Source organism: Heterodontus francisci, chromosome 11 (assembly GCF_036365525.1).
Source record: "Heterodontus francisci isolate sHetFra1 chromosome 11, sHetFra1.hap1, whole genome shotgun sequence".
Classification (NCBI taxonomy): Eukaryota; Metazoa; Chordata; class Chondrichthyes; order Heterodontiformes; family Heterodontidae; genus Heterodontus; species Heterodontus francisci.
The window spans coordinates 97,017,108-97,038,655 of record NC_090381.1 but is presented as its reverse complement, the minus strand read 5'-3'; the positions used below and the strand labels follow the sequence as shown (position 1 = coordinate 97,038,655).

At 42.7% G+C, this 21,548-nt stretch overlaps 1 protein-coding gene across 1 annotated transcript in view; it reads right to left on the bottom strand.

Annotated features, from left to right (window-relative positions):
* The window catches only part of dipk2ab (divergent protein kinase domain 2Ab), a 288,676-nt gene that overhangs the window by 257,365 nt on the left and 9,763 nt on the right, over positions 1–21,548 (bottom strand). Inside the window, exon 2 of the mRNA XM_068042595.1 lies at positions 142–1,024. Coding sequence (XP_067898696.1) covers positions 142–795 — 654 coding nt within the window. The 5' untranslated portion in view covers positions 796–1,024. The remainder of the gene's footprint in view (positions 1–141; positions 1,025–21,548) is intronic.

Sequence of the window (21,548 nt, the reverse complement as noted above, 5' to 3'; positions counted from 1 at the left end):
TGAATTATTACGCTGTACACATCAGGACAAAGGAAAAATATTGATTTTACAAAGCTCATTTGAAAAGATAACAAAAAAGTTGCAACAAAATCAACTTTTGCTGTTAAGTAAAAAGTATACAATACCCATCACATATCATACCTGAAGAACCAGAGGCTCTGGGTTAAAAGCCAACGTCAGAAGAAGCTGCATTCGCTCAGAGTCTTTCAAATTCTTCATTAAAAAGCTCCCAGAATCCTTTGTTTCAGCATACCTACGTACTATTCTGTCTAGGAGTCTTTGTGAGGGACAATGCACCAAGTCTGACCACCCCTCCACAACATCTGGGGTCAGTAACCGAACTTCTCCATTTAAACGAGAAAACTGAGTCTTGTAGATAGCTTGTGTAACATCACAATGGGGGCGTCCTGTGGCCCGTTTGCAGACCTTTTGGTCCATATCAATCAGTTCTTGATTGGAACCCAAACGTTTGAGAACAATACGCCTCGCACCTTCTCTTGGTTCCCCATACTGAGCAAAATAGACATTTTTCACATTCAGAAAGTCCAGAATTCGCAGACGACCCCACGTTTCAAAAGTGATTTGGCCATTCATAAACTTACGACACCAGCTAGTACCAAAGCAGGCTGGGCACTTGTTGAGACTAATAAAGCGACGATCTGCAAGTTCGTTCTTCTGAAATGAGGCAAATAATGAGTGCGTATTCATCAACATGAAAACCAACAGGCTCACCACAAACAGGAACTTCAGACAACGGTACAAGCGGCCAAACTTCAATGTAAGCAATCGCCACATGGTTCTGCTTGCTGTCAACTTTAATGACGCATTCAATAACTCTTAGGAATCTTTATATGAGTCCATACCAACAAGAGACTTGTCCTTACATACTCCGTTTGGGTCTTTTAATTTGATCGGACAAGCAAGCAATTATAAGTGACTGTGTGCCAGTTCCAAGTATCACATGTCTCATATCTTCAAGGCCTCAGCAAATCTGTCCAAGGAACTTTCTGTACTGTAGATCAGTCTAGAAAAGGAAAAGCACATTACTTGCGTCAATGAAATTGCTTTAGCCACATAAATAACTATCAAATTCTAAATACTAATCAATTTTCAGTTGCATTGCACATGGAGTCAAAACCAAACAGCAAAGATTACAGCAGTTTGAGAAGCAGCGTGGATTGAAGCACAAGAGTTTCTCTGTAGTGTAGACTGAGGGGCTGGGAAACACGACACCCAAGAGATGATGTAATTAGAGCTTGACAAGTTTAGATAATCATTTTCTATTATAAATGAAAACATAGGAATTTATAATGGGAAAACAAGCTGATAAGTGCAGCAGAGGAAGCGGACAACAAAGTAAAGTTTAGTTGGCAGGAAGAGCATACAAATGCACGATATTTAATTTTGGATATCTATATATATTTTATTTTAAAAATCTTACATTCCTGCTCTGCACACTTTCCATCTACAAAATTTGATTCCTGTTGTCACAGTTTCGTGTCAACTTTTCCATTATAAATTCCTGGATCCATGTAGTAAACAGTCACCCTAGAGTTCATCATAGAGTCAGAGTTATACAGCATAGAAACAGGCTCTTAAGCCCACCTTGTCCATGCCGGCCGGCTATTCTAATCCTATTTTCCAGCATTTGGCCCGTAGCTTTGTATGCTCTGGCGTTTCAAGTGCTCATCTAAATACTTCAATGTTGCGATGGTTGCTGCCTCTACCATGCCTTCAGGCAGTGCGTTCCAGGTTCCAACCACCCTCTGGGTGAAAAAAAAGGTCCTCAAATCCCCTCTAAACCATCTTCCCCTTAACTTAACTCTACGCCCCCTGGTTATTGACGCCTCCGCTAAGGGAAAAAATGTCTTCCTATCTACGCCCCTCAATTTTGTATACACCAATCAGCTCTCCCCTCAGCCTATGCTCTCAGGAAAACAACCCTAGCCTTTCCAGTCTCTCTTCATAGCTGAAATGCTCCACAGTCCAGGCAACACCCTGGTGAATCTCCTCTGCACCCTCTCCAGTGCAATCACATCCTTCTTATAGTGTGCCAACCAGAACTGTACGCAGTACTCCAGCTGTGGCCTAACTAGCGTTTTATACAGCTCCATCATAACCTCCCTGCTCTTATATTCTATGCCTTGGCTGATAAAGGCAAGTATCCCATATGCTTTCCTAACCACCTTATCTACCTGTGTCGCTGCCTTCAGTGATCTATGGACAAGGACACCAAGGTCCCTCTGACCCTCTACTTTCTACGGTCCTACCATCCATTGTATATTCCCTTGCCTTGTTAGTCCTCCCAAAATGCATCACCTCACACTTCAGGATTAAATTCCATTTGCCACTGCTCTGCCCATCTACATCATCCTGTAATCCAAAGCTTTCCTCCTCACTATTTACGACACCAATTTTCATGTCATCTGCAAACTTACTGATCATACCTTCTATATTCACATCTAAATCATTAATATACAGTACAAACAGCAAGGCTCCCAGCACCGATCCCTGCAGTACACCACTGGTCACAGGCTTTCAATCGCAAAAACAACCCTCGACCATAACCCTCTGCCTCCTGCCACTAAGCCAATTTTGGATCCAATTTGCCAAATTGCCCTGGATCCCATGGGCTCTTGCTTTCTTAACCAATCTCCCATGTGGGACCTTATCAAAAGGTGGCACAAACCACACTGGTCAATTTCTCAAAATGATACAGCACAGGATGTCATTCAGCCCATCATGCCAGTGCCGACTCAATTAGTTCCATTCCCCTGCTCTTTCCCCAAAGCCCCTAAACATTTTCCCTTCAAGAGTTTATCCAATTCCCTTTTGAATGCCACTACTGAATTTGCTCCCACAACCCTTTCAGGCTGTGCATTCCTGATCACAACAAACTGCATTAAAAAAAAGCTACAAGTAATCTGAAGAGCTCTCTTTGCTTTTATACTTATTTATTTTTATCTTGGAATGGAATCCAGTTGGCTGAACAAAATGCTCAGTTGCCTTCAAGAGAGACAAAACCAATGGGAAACAAGCTTTTTTTTTTTAAAGTTGCCACAAAATTACTTTTCAGAAGAATGTTGTGAACTAAGTTTTGGTATTTTTCAGTAAATTTCTCAAGTTAATTACTCTAATATCTTTGGTATCAACTCGCATGAACAATAAGGAAATAATTAAGTATGCCCTAACAACACAGGACTAGTGTTGTGACCTTAAGAACAAAGCAACATTAGATGGATCAGATTTACGTATACATAATTGCTTTATTCCTAAGGTGTTTTGTTCAGTTTTCTGAAAATAATGAGAGTAGGTCCAGAGTACAGTTGTTGGTACTGAGCACTCTCAGTTGAGTGTTCTGACACAACCTGCTGCCTTGCTTCCCACCACCACCACCCCCACCACCCCATTGGTACACATAGCTTAGATTTAGACCTAAATTACAACAATAATGCAGCAATTAGAAAAATCCTAGTGATCTACTGCTCCAAGTGCAACATTGCGACCTGAATTTGCAAACAAGCTTTAATCCAACCCGCAGAATATGAGCTACTGAGTCATCGGTTTCTAAAACTTGAAAAACAAACACTGAAAAACTCTCAAGTTACAGGGCGGCACCAAAGGCAAATTCCAGAAGCTGTCTAAGGTGTTCACATATAACATATATGTATAACATAACATATAATCTGAAAGTGGAGCAATTTTTCAGAAATTTATATACACACCCTTCAAACAAAATGATTTAATGTTTTTATTCTGAAAGATCAGTAACACGAAATAACCGTTGCCATGCAGATCTGATTTCAGAGACCTGGTGCTCCTATTTTGGGCCTAGAGCCTCATCCTAATATTGTTGAAATTCTGTGGGTTCCTGTTGGACCTCCAGAGTCAGCACACACAGGTTAACAGGACCAACCTTGAGCAGGCTGTCAAGTCACAACGACCCACAGTAGGTAGCGAGCAGGGGTGGGGGGAAAAAAATAGTGGGCAGGGTGGTCAAGCCATAGCCGGCAGCAGTACGCAGGAGGGAGCAGGGCGGAAGATCATCTGACATTTTCCCCTCTAACTGAAATTTTTATTGTCCAAAATAAGAGGCCAAACAGAATAAAACATGTTTTGATGGATAAATTTAATCATGAAATATATTCTAAGTATATCCTTAGAACCATTTACTGCCTTCATTATAGGTGTCAGCCTTGGCTCACTCTCGCTTCTGTCAGAAGGTTATGGGTTCAAGCCCCACACCAGAGACTTCAGCACATAATCTAGGCTAGAACTTTGTGCAGTACTGCTCCAGGTAGTCTTTCGGATGAGACATCAAATCAAGGCCCCATCTGCTCTTTGAGATGGACGTAAAAAAAATCTTTCAGCGCTATTCAAGCAGGGTTCTCCTCACCATCATTTATCCTGCAACCAATATCTCCAACAAATTGCCTGGTTGATTTCTTAGCAATCGGTGGGAGCTTGCCGCACACAAATTGGCTGGTGAGTTTTCTATATTACAACAATGACTACACTTCAAAAGTGCTTTGGGATTCCCTGAGGCAAGTTCTTGAAGTTGTTATTTGAAGGCTTCAACTTTCTCAAAAGCCCAGATACCATTAGCTGAATTTAGATTACCTACACTGTTTGGGATCTTCTTCTCCCTGCTGCTCTCACATGCGTTCAGGTCTTAAGGAGGAATTTTCCTCCACACAAGATCAGATGGCAGGTTGTTCAACCTTGCCAGTCTTAGAGCAAAGACCAAAGTACGGAAAGTCCTCATCGGGGAACTCCTCTTTGCTGACGATGCTGCTTTAACATCTCACACTGAAGAGTGTCTGCAGAGACTCATCGACAGGATTGCAGCTCCCTGCATTGAATTTGGACTAACCATCAGCCTCAAGAAAACGAACATGGGACAGAACGTTAGAAATGCTCCATCCATCAATATCGATGACCACGCTCTGGAAGTGGTTCAAGAGTTCACCTACCTAGGCTCAACTATCACCAGTAACCTGTCTCTCGATGCAGAAATCAACAAGCGCATGGGAAAGGCGTCTGCTGCTATGTCCAGACTGGCCAAGAGGGTGTGGGAAAATGGCACACGGACACGGAACACAAAAATCCGAGTGTATCAAGCCTGTGTCCTCAGTACTTTGCTCTACGGCAGCGAGGCCTGGACAACGTACGTCAGCCAAGAGCAACGTCTGAACTCATTCCATCTTCACTGCCTCCAGAGAATTCTTGGCATCAGGTGGCAGGACCGTATCTCCAACACAGAAGTCCTCGAGGCGGCCAACATCCCCAGCTTATACACCCTACTGAGCCAGCAGCGCTGGAGATGGCTTGGCCATGTGAGCCGTATGGAAGATGGCAGGATGCTTTGTACAGCGAGCTCGTCACTGGTATCAGACCTACCGGCCGTCCATGTCTCTGCTTTAAAGATGGCTGTAAATGCGACATGAAGTCCTTGACACTGAACACAAGTCGTGGGAGTCAGTTGCCAGTGATCGCCAGAGCTGGCGGACAGCCATAAAGGCGGGGCTAAAGAGTGGCGAGTCAAAGAGCCTTAGCAGTTGGCAGGAAAAAAGACAGAAGTGCAAGGAGAGAGCCAACTGTGTAACAGCCCCGACAACCAATTTTATCTGCAGCGCCTGTGGAAGAGTCTGTCACTCTAGAATTGGCCTGTATAGCCACTGCAGGCGCTGCTTCACAAACCACTGACCACTTCTAGGTGCTTACCCATTGTCTCTCGAGACAAGGAGGCCAAAGAAGATTATGCAGCACACCAAATTTTCCAAATACATCAATACTGTTCCTTCAGCTAACATAATTTTGCTTTCCGGAAACAAAATACTGCGGATGCTGAAATTCTGAAATAAGAACTGAAATGCTCTGTTTCTCTCTCTCTACAAATGCTGCCTGACCTGCTGAGTATTTCCAGCATTTTTTGTTAATTTTTTTTAGCTTCTACTCAGTTCTTTTTCAAAATTATTTGATGAAAAACCTAGAGAACAATTTTCAACACCTAAACCGTAGTGTTCTTTTAAACAGACACTATTCAGGAGAGAGAAAATGAGTATACACACCTGAAAACATATCAAGTTGTAAGAGAAAGCACGATGAACAAGCAGAAGAAAGCATGCAATATAACAAACTTGGGGAAATGTAACCAACAAAAGCATCTAATTATTTCATCTGTGCCTTCTTGACAGATCGAAACTGCAAACCTAGGAGAGGGTGATTTTAATTGTTAACACCCCAGAGAAAGAAACAACAGCGAGAGTGACTCTCCAGTTGAAGTTTATTTGTTTCTAAAAGAAACAAGCTGATTTTGTTTTTCTTAAGCAAATAAAGTCTGTTAGGGACAGATTGAAACGGAAGTTAGAAGCAGGGAAACAGGAAAGGATTGCATTTAATGGGCTTCTGGTCTCTGCCACAAACTTAGGGAGGGGAGAAGGAAGGAGCAAATAGTGAGAGAGAGCTGAGGAATGTGGTAATGAGGGCAAGGTGGTGCTAAGAAGGTGAAGAGTTATTGGGAAACCGAAAGGGTGGGAGAGAGCACAACTGGTGGAAAGATAATTGCTGATTGACACATTTTCCCTGCAACCTCAAAGAAAATTGAACCTAGATTCATTGGTGCGGTGTCTTCTTCCCCCACATCACACCACCTTCCACCTGAAAGGGAAAAAAAGATAAGAAAAACACAAGAAACAAAGGGACAAAAACAAGAAATGCTGGAATCACTCAGCAGGTCTGGCAGCATCTGTGGAAAGAGAAGCAAAGTTAACATTTCGGGTCAGTGACCCTTCTTCGGAACTGACAAATATTAGAAAAGTCACAGATTATAAACAAGTGAGGTGGGGGTGGGGCAAGAGATAACAAAGGAGAAGGTGCAGATTGGACCAGGCCACATAGCTGACCAAAAGGTCACGGAGCAAAGGCAAACAATATGTTAATGGTGTGTTGAAAGACAAAGCATTAGTACAGATTAGGTGCGAATACACTGAATATTGAACAGCAGCAAGTGCAAAGCTGAAGAAAAACAACCTGAAAAAAAGTGGGTAAGCAAACTGAACAAACCAAGATGAAATGAAATAAATGCAAAAAAAATCGTTAACAATGTAAAAAGGAATGTAAAATAAAGGAAGAAAAAATAACTAAAAATGAAAGTAAAATGGGGGGCTGTCATGCTCTGAAATTATTGAACTCAATGTTCAGTCCGGCAGGCTGTAGTGTGCCTAATCGGTAGATGAGATGCTGTTTCTCGAGCTTGCGTTGATGTTCACTGGAACACTGCAGCAATCCCAGGACAGAGATGTGAGCATGAGAGCAGGGGGGAGTGTTGAAATGGCAAGCAACCGGAAGCTCAGGGTCCTGCTTGCGGACTGAGCGGAGATGTTCCGCAAAGCGGTCACCCAGTCTGCGCTTGGTCTCCCCAATGTAGAGGAGACCACACTGTGAGCAGCGAATACAGTATACTACATTGAAAGAAGTACAAGCAAATCGCTGCTTCACCTGAAAGGAGTGTTTGGGGCCTGGGATAGTGAGGAGAGAGGAGGTAAATGGGCAGAAACAAAGGGAGTTCGTTAGAGAGATTAAATCTATCCACTGAATGGTCTTTTAATGCTGCAGCCTGGACTTGGGATTCACATTTTTGCCTGAAGCTGCACCACTGCTTCATAGACTTGTGTAGTGTACTCAAATGCCCAGGATGCAATACCATACAATTGTTGAACTTCAGGAATATGTTTCTTTAACTTCTGCTAGTTTCTGCACAAATACTTTACCGAATCGTTGGAAGAGATGCTGGAGAATCAATTTCAAAAACTTTATTCAGGAAAAGAATAAAGACTTTTTTTTTTTTAAAAGTGCGTGTAGGGCAAAAATTACCGATTTCTCACCTGCTGTAGCCTTTGTTTTGTGTTCCAGAACTTCAGAAAGCACATTAAGCTGGGAGAGACAGTGTTTTTGCCTCAACTTACTTGGAATTTAATTTTCAAAACAAATAGTTGAATTTTGAAGCAATCTGAATCACCAGTGCCATGGCCACAGTTGAGAACATTAATGTTCTAATTAGTGATGCACTCTAGCTGGGGGACTTCAATGTCCATCACCAAGAGTGGCTCAGTAGCACCATTACTGACCAAGCTGGCCAAATCCTGAGGACAAATATGGAAGACTGGGCCTGTGGCAGGTGGTGAGAGGGAGAAACCTACTTGGCCTCGTCCTCATCAATCTACCTGTTGCAAATGTATCTGTCTACGACAGCATTGATAGGAGTGATCACCCCACAGTTCTTGTGGAGACAAAGTCCCATCTTCACACGAAGGATACTGTCCATCATGTTGTGTGGCACTACCACTGTGATAAATGGGATAGATTCAGTCAGATCTAGCAGCTCAAAGCTGGGCATCCCCGAGGTGCTGTGGACCATCAGCAGCAAAACTGTATTCAGCCACAATCTGTAACCTCATGGCTCAGCATATCCCTCACTCTACCATTACCATCAAACCAGCCAATCAACCTTGGTTCAATGAGGAACATAGGAAAGCATGCCACGAGCAGCACCAAGTATATCCAAAAATGAAATGCCAGCCTGGTGAAACTTCAACACAGGACAACATGCATAGAATCATAGAAACTTACAGCACAGATGACCATTTGGCCTATCATGCCTGCGCTATCTCTTAGGAAGAGCAGTCTACTTAGGCCTGCATCCCTGCTTTTTGTCTGTAACCTGTATGTTCCTAATTATCAAGTATACACCACCTCCCCTTTAAAATTATGGAATCAGCATCCACCATCTTTTTAGGTAGAGTGCTCCAGATCCTGATAAGCTTGAGTGAAAGAAGTTCTCATCTCCCCTCTAGATCTTTTGCCAATCATTTTAAATCTATGACCTCTGGTTATTGATCCACTGACCAGAGGGAACAGCCTTTCTCTGCCTACTCTATCAAAACCTATCATCTTGAAAACCTCTACTCTGGCACCTCTTAAATCTTCTGTTCCAAGTTCCAACTTCTCCTTATAACTGCAGTCCCTCATTCCTGCTAACATCCAGGCAAACCACCTCTATACCCTTTCTAAGGCCTTTACATCTTTCCTGTCCAAAAATTAACAAAAATTAGGAGGAGGCCATTTGGCCCTCAGAGCCTGCGCCACCATTCAATATCATGGATGATCTTCAACCTCAACTCCACCTTCCCACATTACCCCTTTATCCCTTAGTACCCAAAAATCTATCGTAGTACCCAAAAATCTATCGACTTCTGTTGAATATACTCAACAACTGAGCATCCACAGCTCTCTGGGTAGAGAAGCTAAACAGTGGAAGAAGCATGCAACAGACAGAGCAAAATGATTCCACAACCAACAGATCAGATCAAAGCTTTGCAATCCTGCAACATCCAGTCATGAGTGATGCTGGACAATTAAACTACTAATCAGAGGAGGAGGCTCCAAAATACATCCCTATCCTCAATGATGGGGAGCCCAGTAGGTCAGTGCAAAATACAAGACTGAAACTTGAGCAATCATCTTCAGCCAGACGTGCCGAGACCCATCTGGGTCTTCTCCCAAGGTCCCCAGCATCACAGATGTCAGTCTTCAGCCAATTATATTCACTCTAGGTGACATTAAATGGCTGAAACAACTGGATACAGCAAAGGCTATGAGCCCTAACATCCCAGCTGTAGCACTGAAGACTTGTACTCCACAACTAGCTACATCCTTAGCCAAGCTGATCCAGTACAGCTACAACACGGGCATTTACCAGATGTGGAAAATGGTACATCCTGCCACAAAAAGCAGGACAAATCCAATCAGCCAATTAATGCCCCATCAGTTTACTCTCAATCAGCAGCAAAGTGATGGAAGGTGTCGTTGACAATGCTATCAAGTGGCACTTATTCAACAACCTGCGCACCAGTTTGGGTTCCACCAGGACCACCCAGCCCCAGACCTCATTACAGCCTTGGTCCAAACATGAACAAAAGAACCGAATGCCAGAGGGGAGGCAAGAGTCACTGCCCTTGACATCAAGGCAGCATTTCACCTCATGTGGCATCAAGGTGCCTGTGCAAAACTCAATTCAATGGGAATTAGGGGAAAAAACTCTCCACTGTTTGGAGTCATATCTAGCACAAAGGAAGATGGTTGCGGTTGTTGGAGGCCAATCATCTCAACCTCATCAGTGCAGGAGTTCCTCAGGGTAGTGTCCTAGTCTCAACCACCTTCAGCTGCTTCATCAATGACCGTCCCTCCTTCTGAAGGTCAAAAGTGGGGATATCTTCACTGAGGATTGAACAATGTTCAATACCATTCACAACTCCTCAGATACAGAAGTAGTCTATGCCAGCATGCAGCAAGATCTCAACATTCAGGCTTGGACTGATAAGTGTCAAGTAACATTTATGCCACAAAGTGCCTGCCATGGCCACCTCAAGTGAGCAAGAATCTAACTATCTCCCCTTGACATTCAATAGCACTTTCATCGCTGAATCACCCACCTTTAATATCCCAGGGGTTACCATTGACCAGAACCTTAACTGTAGCAGCCATTTAAGTACTCTGATTACATAAGCAGGTCAGAGGCTAGGAATCCTGCAGTGAGTAACTCACCTCCTGACCCCACCCCCCTCCCCCCCCCAAGCCTGTCCACCATCTACAAGTCAGGAGTGTGATGGAATCCTCACCACTTTCCTGGATGAATGCAGCTCCAACTCTCAAGAAGCTTGACACAATTCAGGACAAAGCAGCCCACTTGATCGGCACCCCATCCACCACCTTAAACATTCACTCCCTCCACTACTGGCACGCAGTGGCAGCAGAGTATACCACTGGCAAGATGCACTGCAGCAACTTGCCAAGCCTCCTTTGACATCACCTAGAAGGACAAGGGCATCAGGCACATGGGAACACCACCACCTGCAAGTTCCCCTCCAAGCCACATACCTGAATTGGAACTATATTGCCCTTCCTTCACTGTCGCTGGGTCAAAAACCTGGAACTCCCTTGCTAAAATCACTGTGGGTGCACCTACCACAATGACTGCAGCAGTTCAAAAAGGTAGCTCACCCCCACCTTCTCATGGCAATTTGGGATGATAAACAAATGCTGGCCTTGCCAGCGTTGCACATATCCCATGGACTAATAAAGATGCACTAAATATTGGCTGGAAAATATTCTCAAAATTGAATGCCAGCTTCATGGTGGTTAAACTCCAAAAATGGACTTAGTAGTTAAATTGAATGCTGGAAAATCAAAACTAATTAAACTATGAAGGCTCCTAAAACCAATTAAGTCATAATGGCTTGCAAATATGAATAAAACATTCCTTGCTAATGATGGCAGACCCATTGTAGATGGCACAGGCTGGAGACAGCTCAGTGAGAGAAATGTGTCAGGTCTTAAGAGTTATAGTCATTAGGGCACAGAACAAAGCGATTCCAGGCCGCCTCGCTGTACAGCGATCCAATCAGTCCCACACCCGACTCTATCCCTGCAGCCCTGAAAGTTTATTTCCCTCAAATGCCCATCCAATTTCCTCTTGAAATCATTGACCGTCTCTGCTTCCAACAGCCTTGGTCGGCAGCAAAATCCAAGTCATTGCCACTCACTGCGTAAAAAATTCTTCGTATTCCCGCTGAATCTCATACTCAAAACAAAATCTGTGGCCCCTAGTCCTTGTACCATCAGCTAACGGGAACAGGTTTCCTTTGTCTACCTTGTCTAAACCTGTCATAATCTTGTACACCTCAATCTAGTCTTCTCTTCAAGACGAACAAGCCTCCAACCTAACCTTGTAGCTGAAATCCCTCATCCCTGGAGCCATTCTATAAAACTGCTCTGCGCCCTCTCAAGGACTCTCGCATTCTTCCTAAATTGTGACAACTGGACACAATAATCCAGTTGTGGCCTAACCAGAGCTTTACAAAAGGTTCAGCACAACTTCCCTGCTTTTGTACTCATGATCACAAATGCTTTTCTAACTATTCTCTCAATATGTCCTACTGCCTACAAAGATCTATGCACATGAAACCTCAAATTCCTCTGGTCTGTTCCTATGTTAAGGGAAATACTGAAGACAGCTAGGAGTGGAGTGCAACTTGACTAGGTGGCATGACTAGGTTTCCATGCTTTATTAACTCAGAGGTCTTCAAGGGAACTTGTACGACTGATTGGAATGTGTCCGAAAGCTTTACTTCCTTTCAGTTGACCAATCTGAGTGACAAGGCTTTTTCTTTGAATTTACAGTAGCCAAGAGTCTGCTTTGCACACCTCAGATTCTCTTTATTCAGTTAGAAGTTTCCTTTTTTCTGCACTAGATGTAGGTTTGCTGACTCCTTTAATATTCCTTTGTAGTATTCTTTACCTAGATGTAAGAGGGTGCTTTTAGATGTACAAAGTGTATCCAAGAAGAAAGCAAGAGGTTCTAAAAGTCAGATAAGCATGACACTTCGTCATACAAGTTGGCTGAAGAGATCAGGGACAATACAAGTTGAGCCAGCTAACTCAGATACAATTACAAGTGTGCAACATGGACGAAGCCTGAACAGAGAATCCGAGTGGAACAGATAAACACACTGCCAAAGGGGCTTATAAACTCAGCATTACAGAAGTTATCGCAACCACCCATCAACCACTCCAAAGGACACAAGTTCTGGGCACACTGTTACCTGCCATTACATGGAGTCTTATTTAATAGACTGGTCATCCAATACAGTTAACTAGTCATCTATCCAAGGAGATTTCACCAATTCACATCGATCTCCATCTACAACTATTTGTAACTACTTATTATTTGTATACCCAAAGATTCAAGTAGTGAAATTGTGATTTTGAAGTCAAAAAACAATGGTTAGTTTGTTTTCTGACTTCTGATGATTTGGCTACCAAGGATCAATTCATTCACCCAGTAGCTTGTAGGCATCTTAATTCAGGGTTGTAAGGTTAGCATCTTGAATCTGACCAAGTAAAAGTTAAATTTGGAAATAAAAAACAAATGCACAAAGGTAACACGCAGAGGCAGGGGAGCCCACCTCCTGTACTGCAATGACTCCAGACTAAAAAGCTCAGTACCAGTACATCTAGTTTTATACAGAAATAATGACCACTTGGGCAAGACACCAGAGATCACCCAGCACGCATGGAACCATATCCCAACGGAGGGCAAACATCATTTCCCTCCCCCCACCACCAAAAAATAGTAAATGGAACACTTTTTTTTTTAAATCAATAATGGTCGTCAGCCAACAAGTTCACAGTTTTTGATCCCGTCACAGTTTTGTTTGTCAGTCTTGAAAATCCATGCAGAAAAACTCTGCAAGTGATGACTATCACTCTTTTTAGTAGAGTGAATAGAAAATAACTAAATCATGAATGCTATTGTGCTCTACAGTTTGTCAGACTGATTTAAAAGAACTGTTAAAATTAAGATTTCTTGTCACTATCATGCCAGGTTTGAACTCTCAAATAATATAAATTTAACTACAGCAAAGTATTCAATGGAACAGAAAAATTTGAACAATATTTTCATGTTACGAGGAAAAATTATAGGGCGGCACAGTGGCTAGCACCGCAGCCTCACAGCTCCAGCGACCCGGGTTCAATTCTGGGTACTGCCTGCATGGAGTTTGCAAGTTCTCCCTGTGTCTGCGTGGGTTTCCTCCGGGTGCTCCAGTTTCCTCCCACATGCCAAAGACTTGCAGGTTGATAGGTTAATTGACCATTATAAATTGGCCCTAGTATGGGTCTCTTTGGGCCTCCTTATCTCGAGAGACAATGGATACGCGCCTGGAGGTGGTCGGGAAATATAGGGACAGGTGGGGATGTGGTAGGAATATGGGATTAGTGTAGGATTAGTATAAATGGGTGGTTGAGGGTCGGCACAGACTCGGTGGGCCGAAGGGCCTGTTTCAGTGCTGTATCTCTAAAACTAAAACTAAAAAATATATTAGCTAATTGGTTTGGAGACTAGAATATCTCTGATCACTGTGGTTTAAATTTGGTCAACAGGATAATAATTGAATGAAGATGATTGGATCCACTGTTTTCAGCATCATGGTTGAGAATGCTGTCAGGCAAACCTCCAACTGCCAAGACTGAGGCACACATTATTCCATCACATGAACATTAAAACTTAAAATTTGAGCCACGAGTGGAAAGACATTTCCATGGTAACAGACAATGTTGAAACAATGGAGACTCGGCAGTTGCTCTCCAATACACAGAAGTGGTCAGACTAGTTTTAGTCACATGGCTAGCTGGCTGGGGCAGAGAAATTTGAGCCTCCAACAAGGGATGTGAACAGACTGTACCATATAAGGAACTAGTCACATGATTAACCTGCTGAGCACCCTGGGAGCTTTTTAAATTTGAACTCCCAAACAAAGGAATTGCCAGGCAGAACGCTGTGTGCTCCGGAAACTGAAGCAAGAACACTTCCTGTCTGCCTGCTTGCTGCCTGCCTATCTCTCAGGGAACTGAAACCACTGGAGACACTTGAAACTCAGAGAAAGGTTTGCCATGTGAACAAAGTTTTAAGATGATTACTGGGCCTCAATGATACGCAAGAATATAACTTCACTCAAGGACTACAGCGAGAGAGAAATATCAACAAGATTTTGTCTCAAACTATTCTACTTATGTCTTCTTCTCTTATTTATCCCTATCTTGCATGTTTATATCGCATGTGCGTGCTAGTGGGAGCGCGTCGTATATCCGCAGGTGTGAACCATACTAAAATTAAGTTTTTGGTTTAATAAATTTCATCTTTCTGCTTTAAACCAAAGAAAGCCCATTTGTACTCGGTCATTTGCCTGTTAATTGGAAACTGTGAACATGGATTCACAAAAAGGGGAGCTCAAAAGATAGTGTGTTTAAAATTAAACCCGGTTACAATAAGACCAGCTGAAGACAGCAAGAAACCCCCTAGACACATTGCTCACCGGGTCCTAACACTACCTTGTTTCTCCGCACTCCTCAGTACTAACAGCTTGGTGTTTCATACTCTGACTCAACTGAAAAAAGATTCCAGCTAGGAAATAAGATTGGCTAAGGAAAAGGCAGTGATGGGATCAATACAAGAAGTGATGAGTGAACACACATGCAATTTTGATTAAAAATATAATTTGCTTTCAAGTTTGCTGTCCTTACAGTACTAAAAGTGTGAACTGATAGAGGAGGGCAAAGCATGTTGGTGAAGGATTCTTTCAATGGTCTCATTCTCAGATTTCTGCCCCTACAGAAATCTTGCATCCTTAGAACTTGCACCAATTCTAGAACTCCCATGACCTAAGAAAGATCAATCATGTATTTTCTAAATGGAGAGAAGCTAGGAACTGTGATTGAGCGGAGAGGTTTGTGCGTCCAAGTACAGAAATCACTAAAAGCTAGTGTAGATATACAAAATGGCTCGAATACAAAGGAGTGCAATTTATGTTACAGCTGTGCAGAGCTCCAATTAGACCCCATCTAGAATTCTACATTCAGTGCTGGGTATCACACCTCAGGAAAGATATATTGTCTGAAATTAAGTCAGAATTATTGTCAGAATTAAGTCTGAAATGGCATTTTTCAGATGAATCATTAAACGAGTCTGCCTGTTCAAGTGGATGTAGAAGATCTCATACTATTTTAAGAGCAGCAAGGGGGTTCTCCCCAGGTCAGGGCCAACATTTATACCTCAACCAAGAGCACAACAAAAATAAAGTTAACTGTTACTTTGCGTCTTGCTTTGTGAAAATTGGCTGTAGAAATAACAGACTACAATTCAAAAGAGGATAAAATCAATGGCACAATGGGGATGAGGTAGTTGAGATATTGAATACATTAAAATAGATAGAAAGGAGGGGCTAAAAGCTTGGCAAAGTTAACAAATCATCTGGATGCATCCTAGGTTGCTAAGGAAGCTAGAAGGGAGATAGAGGCTGTGACCACAATCTTTCAATCCTCCTTGAACAGCAGTGGTGTCAGAGGACGGCAGGACTACAAATGGTAGACCCCCCCCCCCCTCCCTCCACTGATAAAAGGAGAGAACTAAACCTGGTAACTAAAGGCCTATCAGTCCAACATCGATGCTGGGAAAACTATCAGAGACCATTGTCATGGACAAGATTAATTTTTCACACTGAGAAGTATGGCTTAATAAGAGACAGCCAGCACAAATTTGTTAAAGGCAAATCTGACTAACCTGAATGAGTTATTTGATGAACTAACAGACTATTGATAAAGGTAGTGCAATAGATGTATATACAGACTTTCAAAAGGCAGTTTGATAAAGTACCTCGTCACAGAAGTACCTCAGAAAACATAAGCACAAGGTATTAAGGGGATGGTGGTAACTTGGGTACGAAATTGACCAAGGAATAGGAGTCAGAAGTAGTGGTGAACAGATGTTTTCCCAACTGGAAAGTAGTATGTAGTGGGCTCCCTGGGCCATTAGGATCACAACTTGTTTTGTTATATAGATGATCTGGACTTGGGTATACAAGTACAATTTCGAAGTTTGCAGGCGATACAAAAAGCAGCAATGTTATAAATAGTCAGCATGATAGCAGTAGACTTCAGGAGGGCATAGACTGATGAAAAGGGCAGACACATGGAAGATCTCATTTAACGCAGCTAAGTGTGAAGAGAAGCACAGGAGAAACAACATGGAGGCAGTATAATCTAAATGGTACTATATTGAAGGAGGCACAAGAACAGAGGGACCTGGGGGTGCATATTCACAAATCTTTGAAAGTGGCAGGGCAAGTTGATAATACAGTTAAGAAAACCTACGGAATACTTGGCTTTGGAAGTAGGGCTTTAAATACAAAGAAATAAGGAAGACAGAGCTAAGCGAGTTCAGTTACGTGGAGAAATTAAGAACGTTCTCTGCTCTCAGGAGAATAAGGAGGGATTTAATAAAGGTATTCAAACTTATGTTACAGCCATAACAGGTCACATATATTTACATTTTCCCACAGAATAAAATACACCAACCAGGCTTCTTTAACACCAAAATTATCAGTTTATTATAAAACAAATCTGAACCAGTAATGAAGTAAAGCAGACTGAAATATTAAAGATCCCTTTTTACCTTAGCCCCTCACACACATACACCGGTTAACCGGGAAAATAAAGCGATTTTTGGTTTTAGAGCTCTATTACAGACAAAAAAACACTTGGGCTGAATCCTTGCTCATTCTTGAAGGAACAGCAGATGGGATATGTTGTGTTCCAAAACTGGCACACATTCGGGCCTCCGCACATACGTAGACGGGTCACTGGGACCTTTCAGAACAGTTCTTTTCAGGCGGTGTTGAAAATTCAGCAGGCTTTTCTTCAAAGACAGGAGACGGGATCAGTTAACACAGTGGACTTCTCAGGATCTTTTAGAGGGGTGCTGCAAAGCTAAACAGGGTAGTGGTCTTCTCTTCTGTCCTTGGAAGTTCACTCTCTCCTTGGAAATTCTCTCCCTTTTTATACAGTTCAAACCCAACTCAAAACAAATCAAAAGCGAAACCTACAACAGGAGGTCAACCTATTGACCTGTCACTTCTTTGTATACAACTTCTCCAGGTGTCCAAAGTTCTCTGTTGTTTATTGAGCTGGCAGAGAGGTGGTTTCCCAGAAAGGCTTGTTTTCCTCAAGAGCTCTTAGTACCCCTTTTAAAAAACATTTCCAGGACTGTTTTTCAAAGTCAAGTGGCCTTTACATGACTCCCTTTAAATCCTCAAAGTTTTACATTTCTTCAAACTTTCAAAAATGAATCCTCAAAAAATATATTTAACAGAACACAGAACACTTCCGTAACACTTGAGGGGTTTTGAGAAAGTAGGGAGAAACTATTTCCTCTGGCAAGTGGGTCAGTAACCAGAGGTCACAGAGGTAAAATAGTAAAAAGAACAGCAGGGGAAATGTCTTCATGGAGGGTTAACATCTGGAACATACTACTGGAAAGAGCGATTGGAATTTAATTCCATCGGAACTTTTAAAAAACTAGTCTTGCACTTCAAAAGAACTAGTTTGCAAGGTTATTGGGAAAATGCTGGGGTTTAGGACTAAACTGGACAGCTCTTTCAAACAGCCAACAAATGAATCATGGGCCAAATGGCCTCCTTCAATGCTGTAAGATTTTATGATGTGAAAAATAATTAATTGGCTGTAAAGTTCTTGGACATCCTATGGATGGGAAAGGCCCGATATAAATGTACATTTGCTCTTTAAGATCACAATATTAGATTGCATAAATGCACCTTGAAGAAGGGGCTCATTTATGCATTAAATTCATCACTGCCTTGACTGACATACAATATGCGCCTCATGGTAATAAACTATCTCAATACTCAGTCGTTAATACTATGACATTACACAACTCATTTTTCAAATAACATTGGGTTTATAACATTGGGACCATTAATGGGCATTGCTATACAAATGCAAGTTTTTTCTTTCTAAATACTCCTTTCGTATCTTCTGGATGCGAATCTTCTACTCTTGCAACTTTATGATATTTGTAATTTGAATGGTGACCTTCACCAGAGAAATATAATGTATAAATCTGCATATAAACAGTTAGATTTATACCACAGTTTAGGGGGTTAAAATTGAATTTAATGTCAGATTAGAGGACAGCAGAAAGCTAACAAATGTACAGAATGGATATTGAGTACAGTATGAGAGATGCTAAGGCCAGTTACCCACTTCACTACATCTCGGAGACTGGCCATGGCATCAGAAACACAGTACTCAATCTCAACTCGCTACAGTGCCAGTCTCCCACATCATTTATGTAGCATCTGTCTCCCGCTTCACTTCATCCAATGCTGGGTTTCCTTTTTGGTTGGAAAATAATCATCTTGTACATAGGTCACAATATAAGGCGAGCAGATATGATGAAAGCCATAAACACACATCCCGAGTACATTTTACATAATTTTATTCCTGGATTTCACACTCACAATACTTGAATTCCGTACTGTAATTTCATGCTTCCTTTTCAGGGTTGTTTAGAACTTGGCACAATTTTAATTTAATACTATACTCAACTGACACGTCAAGACAGCAAACAACTCAGCTTTCAATATTTAAATGGGATATAATGTAATACTGCATCTTCAGGAGCAGACAGCAGTCGGACATGTGTGGAAACAGAACCGGGAGCGGATAAATCCAGCGCGAGGCTCCAGACCTTCACTTACCTTCAGGAGCGGAGAGCAGTCGGACCTCTTCAGGCGTGCCAAAGTTTTGAAAAAAAAGCCAGTGATGTCACAGGAAAGCTGCAAGGTGATTGCTTGGCGAGTCACTGCTGTTAGGGAATAGCTCTAAATAGCTGGGAAAGTATCTAAGGTAAGAAAGGTTTACAGTTTATTTCTTAAATAGTAAGTAGTGTTTTTTTAGGGAGTTCTGTGATAACGGGGACCAGGGAAGGAGGGCCCTGGAGTAACTGATATTATTTGACATTAAGAACTTCCTGGCAGGAGAGCTCAAAGCCATGGTGTGCTCCTCGTGCTCCATGTCGGAAGCCGGGAACATTTCCAGTGCCCGGGACTGGCAAGTGTGCAGGAAGTGTCTCCAGCTGCAGCTCCTGGAAGCCCGGGTTTCGGAGCTGGGGACACAGTGGAGCATCCATGAGGCAGAGAGTATTGTGGACAGCACATATAGAGAGGTGGTCACACCGCAGGCTCAGACCCAACAGGAAGGGAATGGGTGACCACCAGGCAGTGCAAGAGGACTAGGCAGGCAGTTCAGGAATCTCCTGTGGCTATTCCCCTGCAAAACAGATATACGGCTTTGGATACTGTTGGGGGAGAGAATGGCCTCTCAGGGGAAAGCAACAGCCCAATTCATTGCACCACGGTTGGCTCTGCTGCACAGGGGAGGAGTAAAAGGCGTGGGAATGCAATAGTTATAGGGGATTCAATTGTTAGGGGAATAGATAGGCATTTCTCTGGCCGCAAATGAGACTCCAGGATGGTATGTTGCCTCCCTGGTGCTAGGGTCAAGGATGTCTCAGAACGGTTACAGGACATTCTGGAGGGAGGGTGAACAGCCAGTGGTTGTGGTACGCATTGGTACAAACAACATAGGTTTAAAAAAAAAGGATGAGGTCCGAAAAGCATAAAATAGGGAGTCAGGAATTTGAAAAGTAGGACTTCAAAAGGTAGCGATCTCAGGATTACTACCAGTGCCACATGCTAGTCAAAGTAGAAATAGCAGGATATATCGGATGAATACGTGGCTGAACAGATGGTGTGAGAGGGAGGGTTTTAGATTCCTGGGACATTGGGACTGGTTCTGGGGGAGGTGGGACCAGTACAAACTTGCCGGGTTACATCAGGGCAGGACCGGGACTGATGTCCTGGGGGACTATTTGCTAGTGTGGTTGGGGTGGGTTTAAACTAAAATGGCAGGGGGATGGGAACCTTTGCAAGGAGTCAGAGAAGGGGGGGGGGGATCAAAGACAAGAACAAAATACAGTAAGGGGAATAAGAACAGTGATAAGCAGAGAAACCAAGGGCCAGAATCGAACAGGGCCACAGTGAAAAATAGTGGGAAGGTGACAAGTAATGTTAAAAAGACAAGCCTTAAGGCTTTGTACCTTAATGCGCAGAGCATTCGCAGAAAAAGTGGATGAATTAATCAAGCAAACAAATAGGTGTAAACGAGTATGATATCGTCGGGATTAGGGAGACATGGCTGCAAGGTGACCAGAGATGAGAAATGAACATCCAGGGGTATTCAGTATTTAGGAAGGACAGTCAAAAAGCAAAAGGCGGTGGAGTTGCATTGCTGGTTAAAGAGGAAATTAACCCAATAGTGAGGAAAGATATTAGCTCTGATGATGTGGAACCATATGGGTAGAGCTGAGAAACACTAAGGGGCAAAAAACGTTAATGGGGTTTGTATAGAGACCCCTAAACTGCAGAGATGTTGGGAATGGCATTATTAGAGAATTAGAGATGCATGCAATAAAGGAACTTCTGTAATTATGGGTGACTTTCATCTGCATATAGATTGGGCAAATCAAATTAGTCACAATACCGTAGAGGAAGAATTCTTGGAGTGTATACAGGATGGTTTTCTGGACCAATATGTTGAGGAACCAACTAGAGATCAGGCCATCTAAGACTGGGTATTGTGTAATGAGAGGGGAATAATTGACAATCTAGTGGCGCCAGAGCCCTAGAGGGTGAGCGACCATAATATGATGGAATTCTTCATCAAGATGGAGAGTGACGTAGTTGATTCTGAGACTAGGGTCCTGAATCTTCGTAAAGGAAACTACGAAGGTACGAGGCGCAAGTTGGCTATGACAGATTGAGAAACGTTACTTAAAGGGATGACGGTGGATAGGCAATGGCAAACATTCAAAGAGCGCATGGATGAACGGCAACAATTGTCTATTCCTGTCTGGCGCAAAAGTAGCCAAACCATCGCTTACAAGGGAAATTAGAGATAGCATTAGATCCAAGGAAGAGGCATATAAATTCGCCAGAAAAAACACCAGACCTGAGGATTGGGAGCAGTTTAGAATTCAGCAAAGGAGGACCAAGGGATTGATTAAGAAGGGGGAA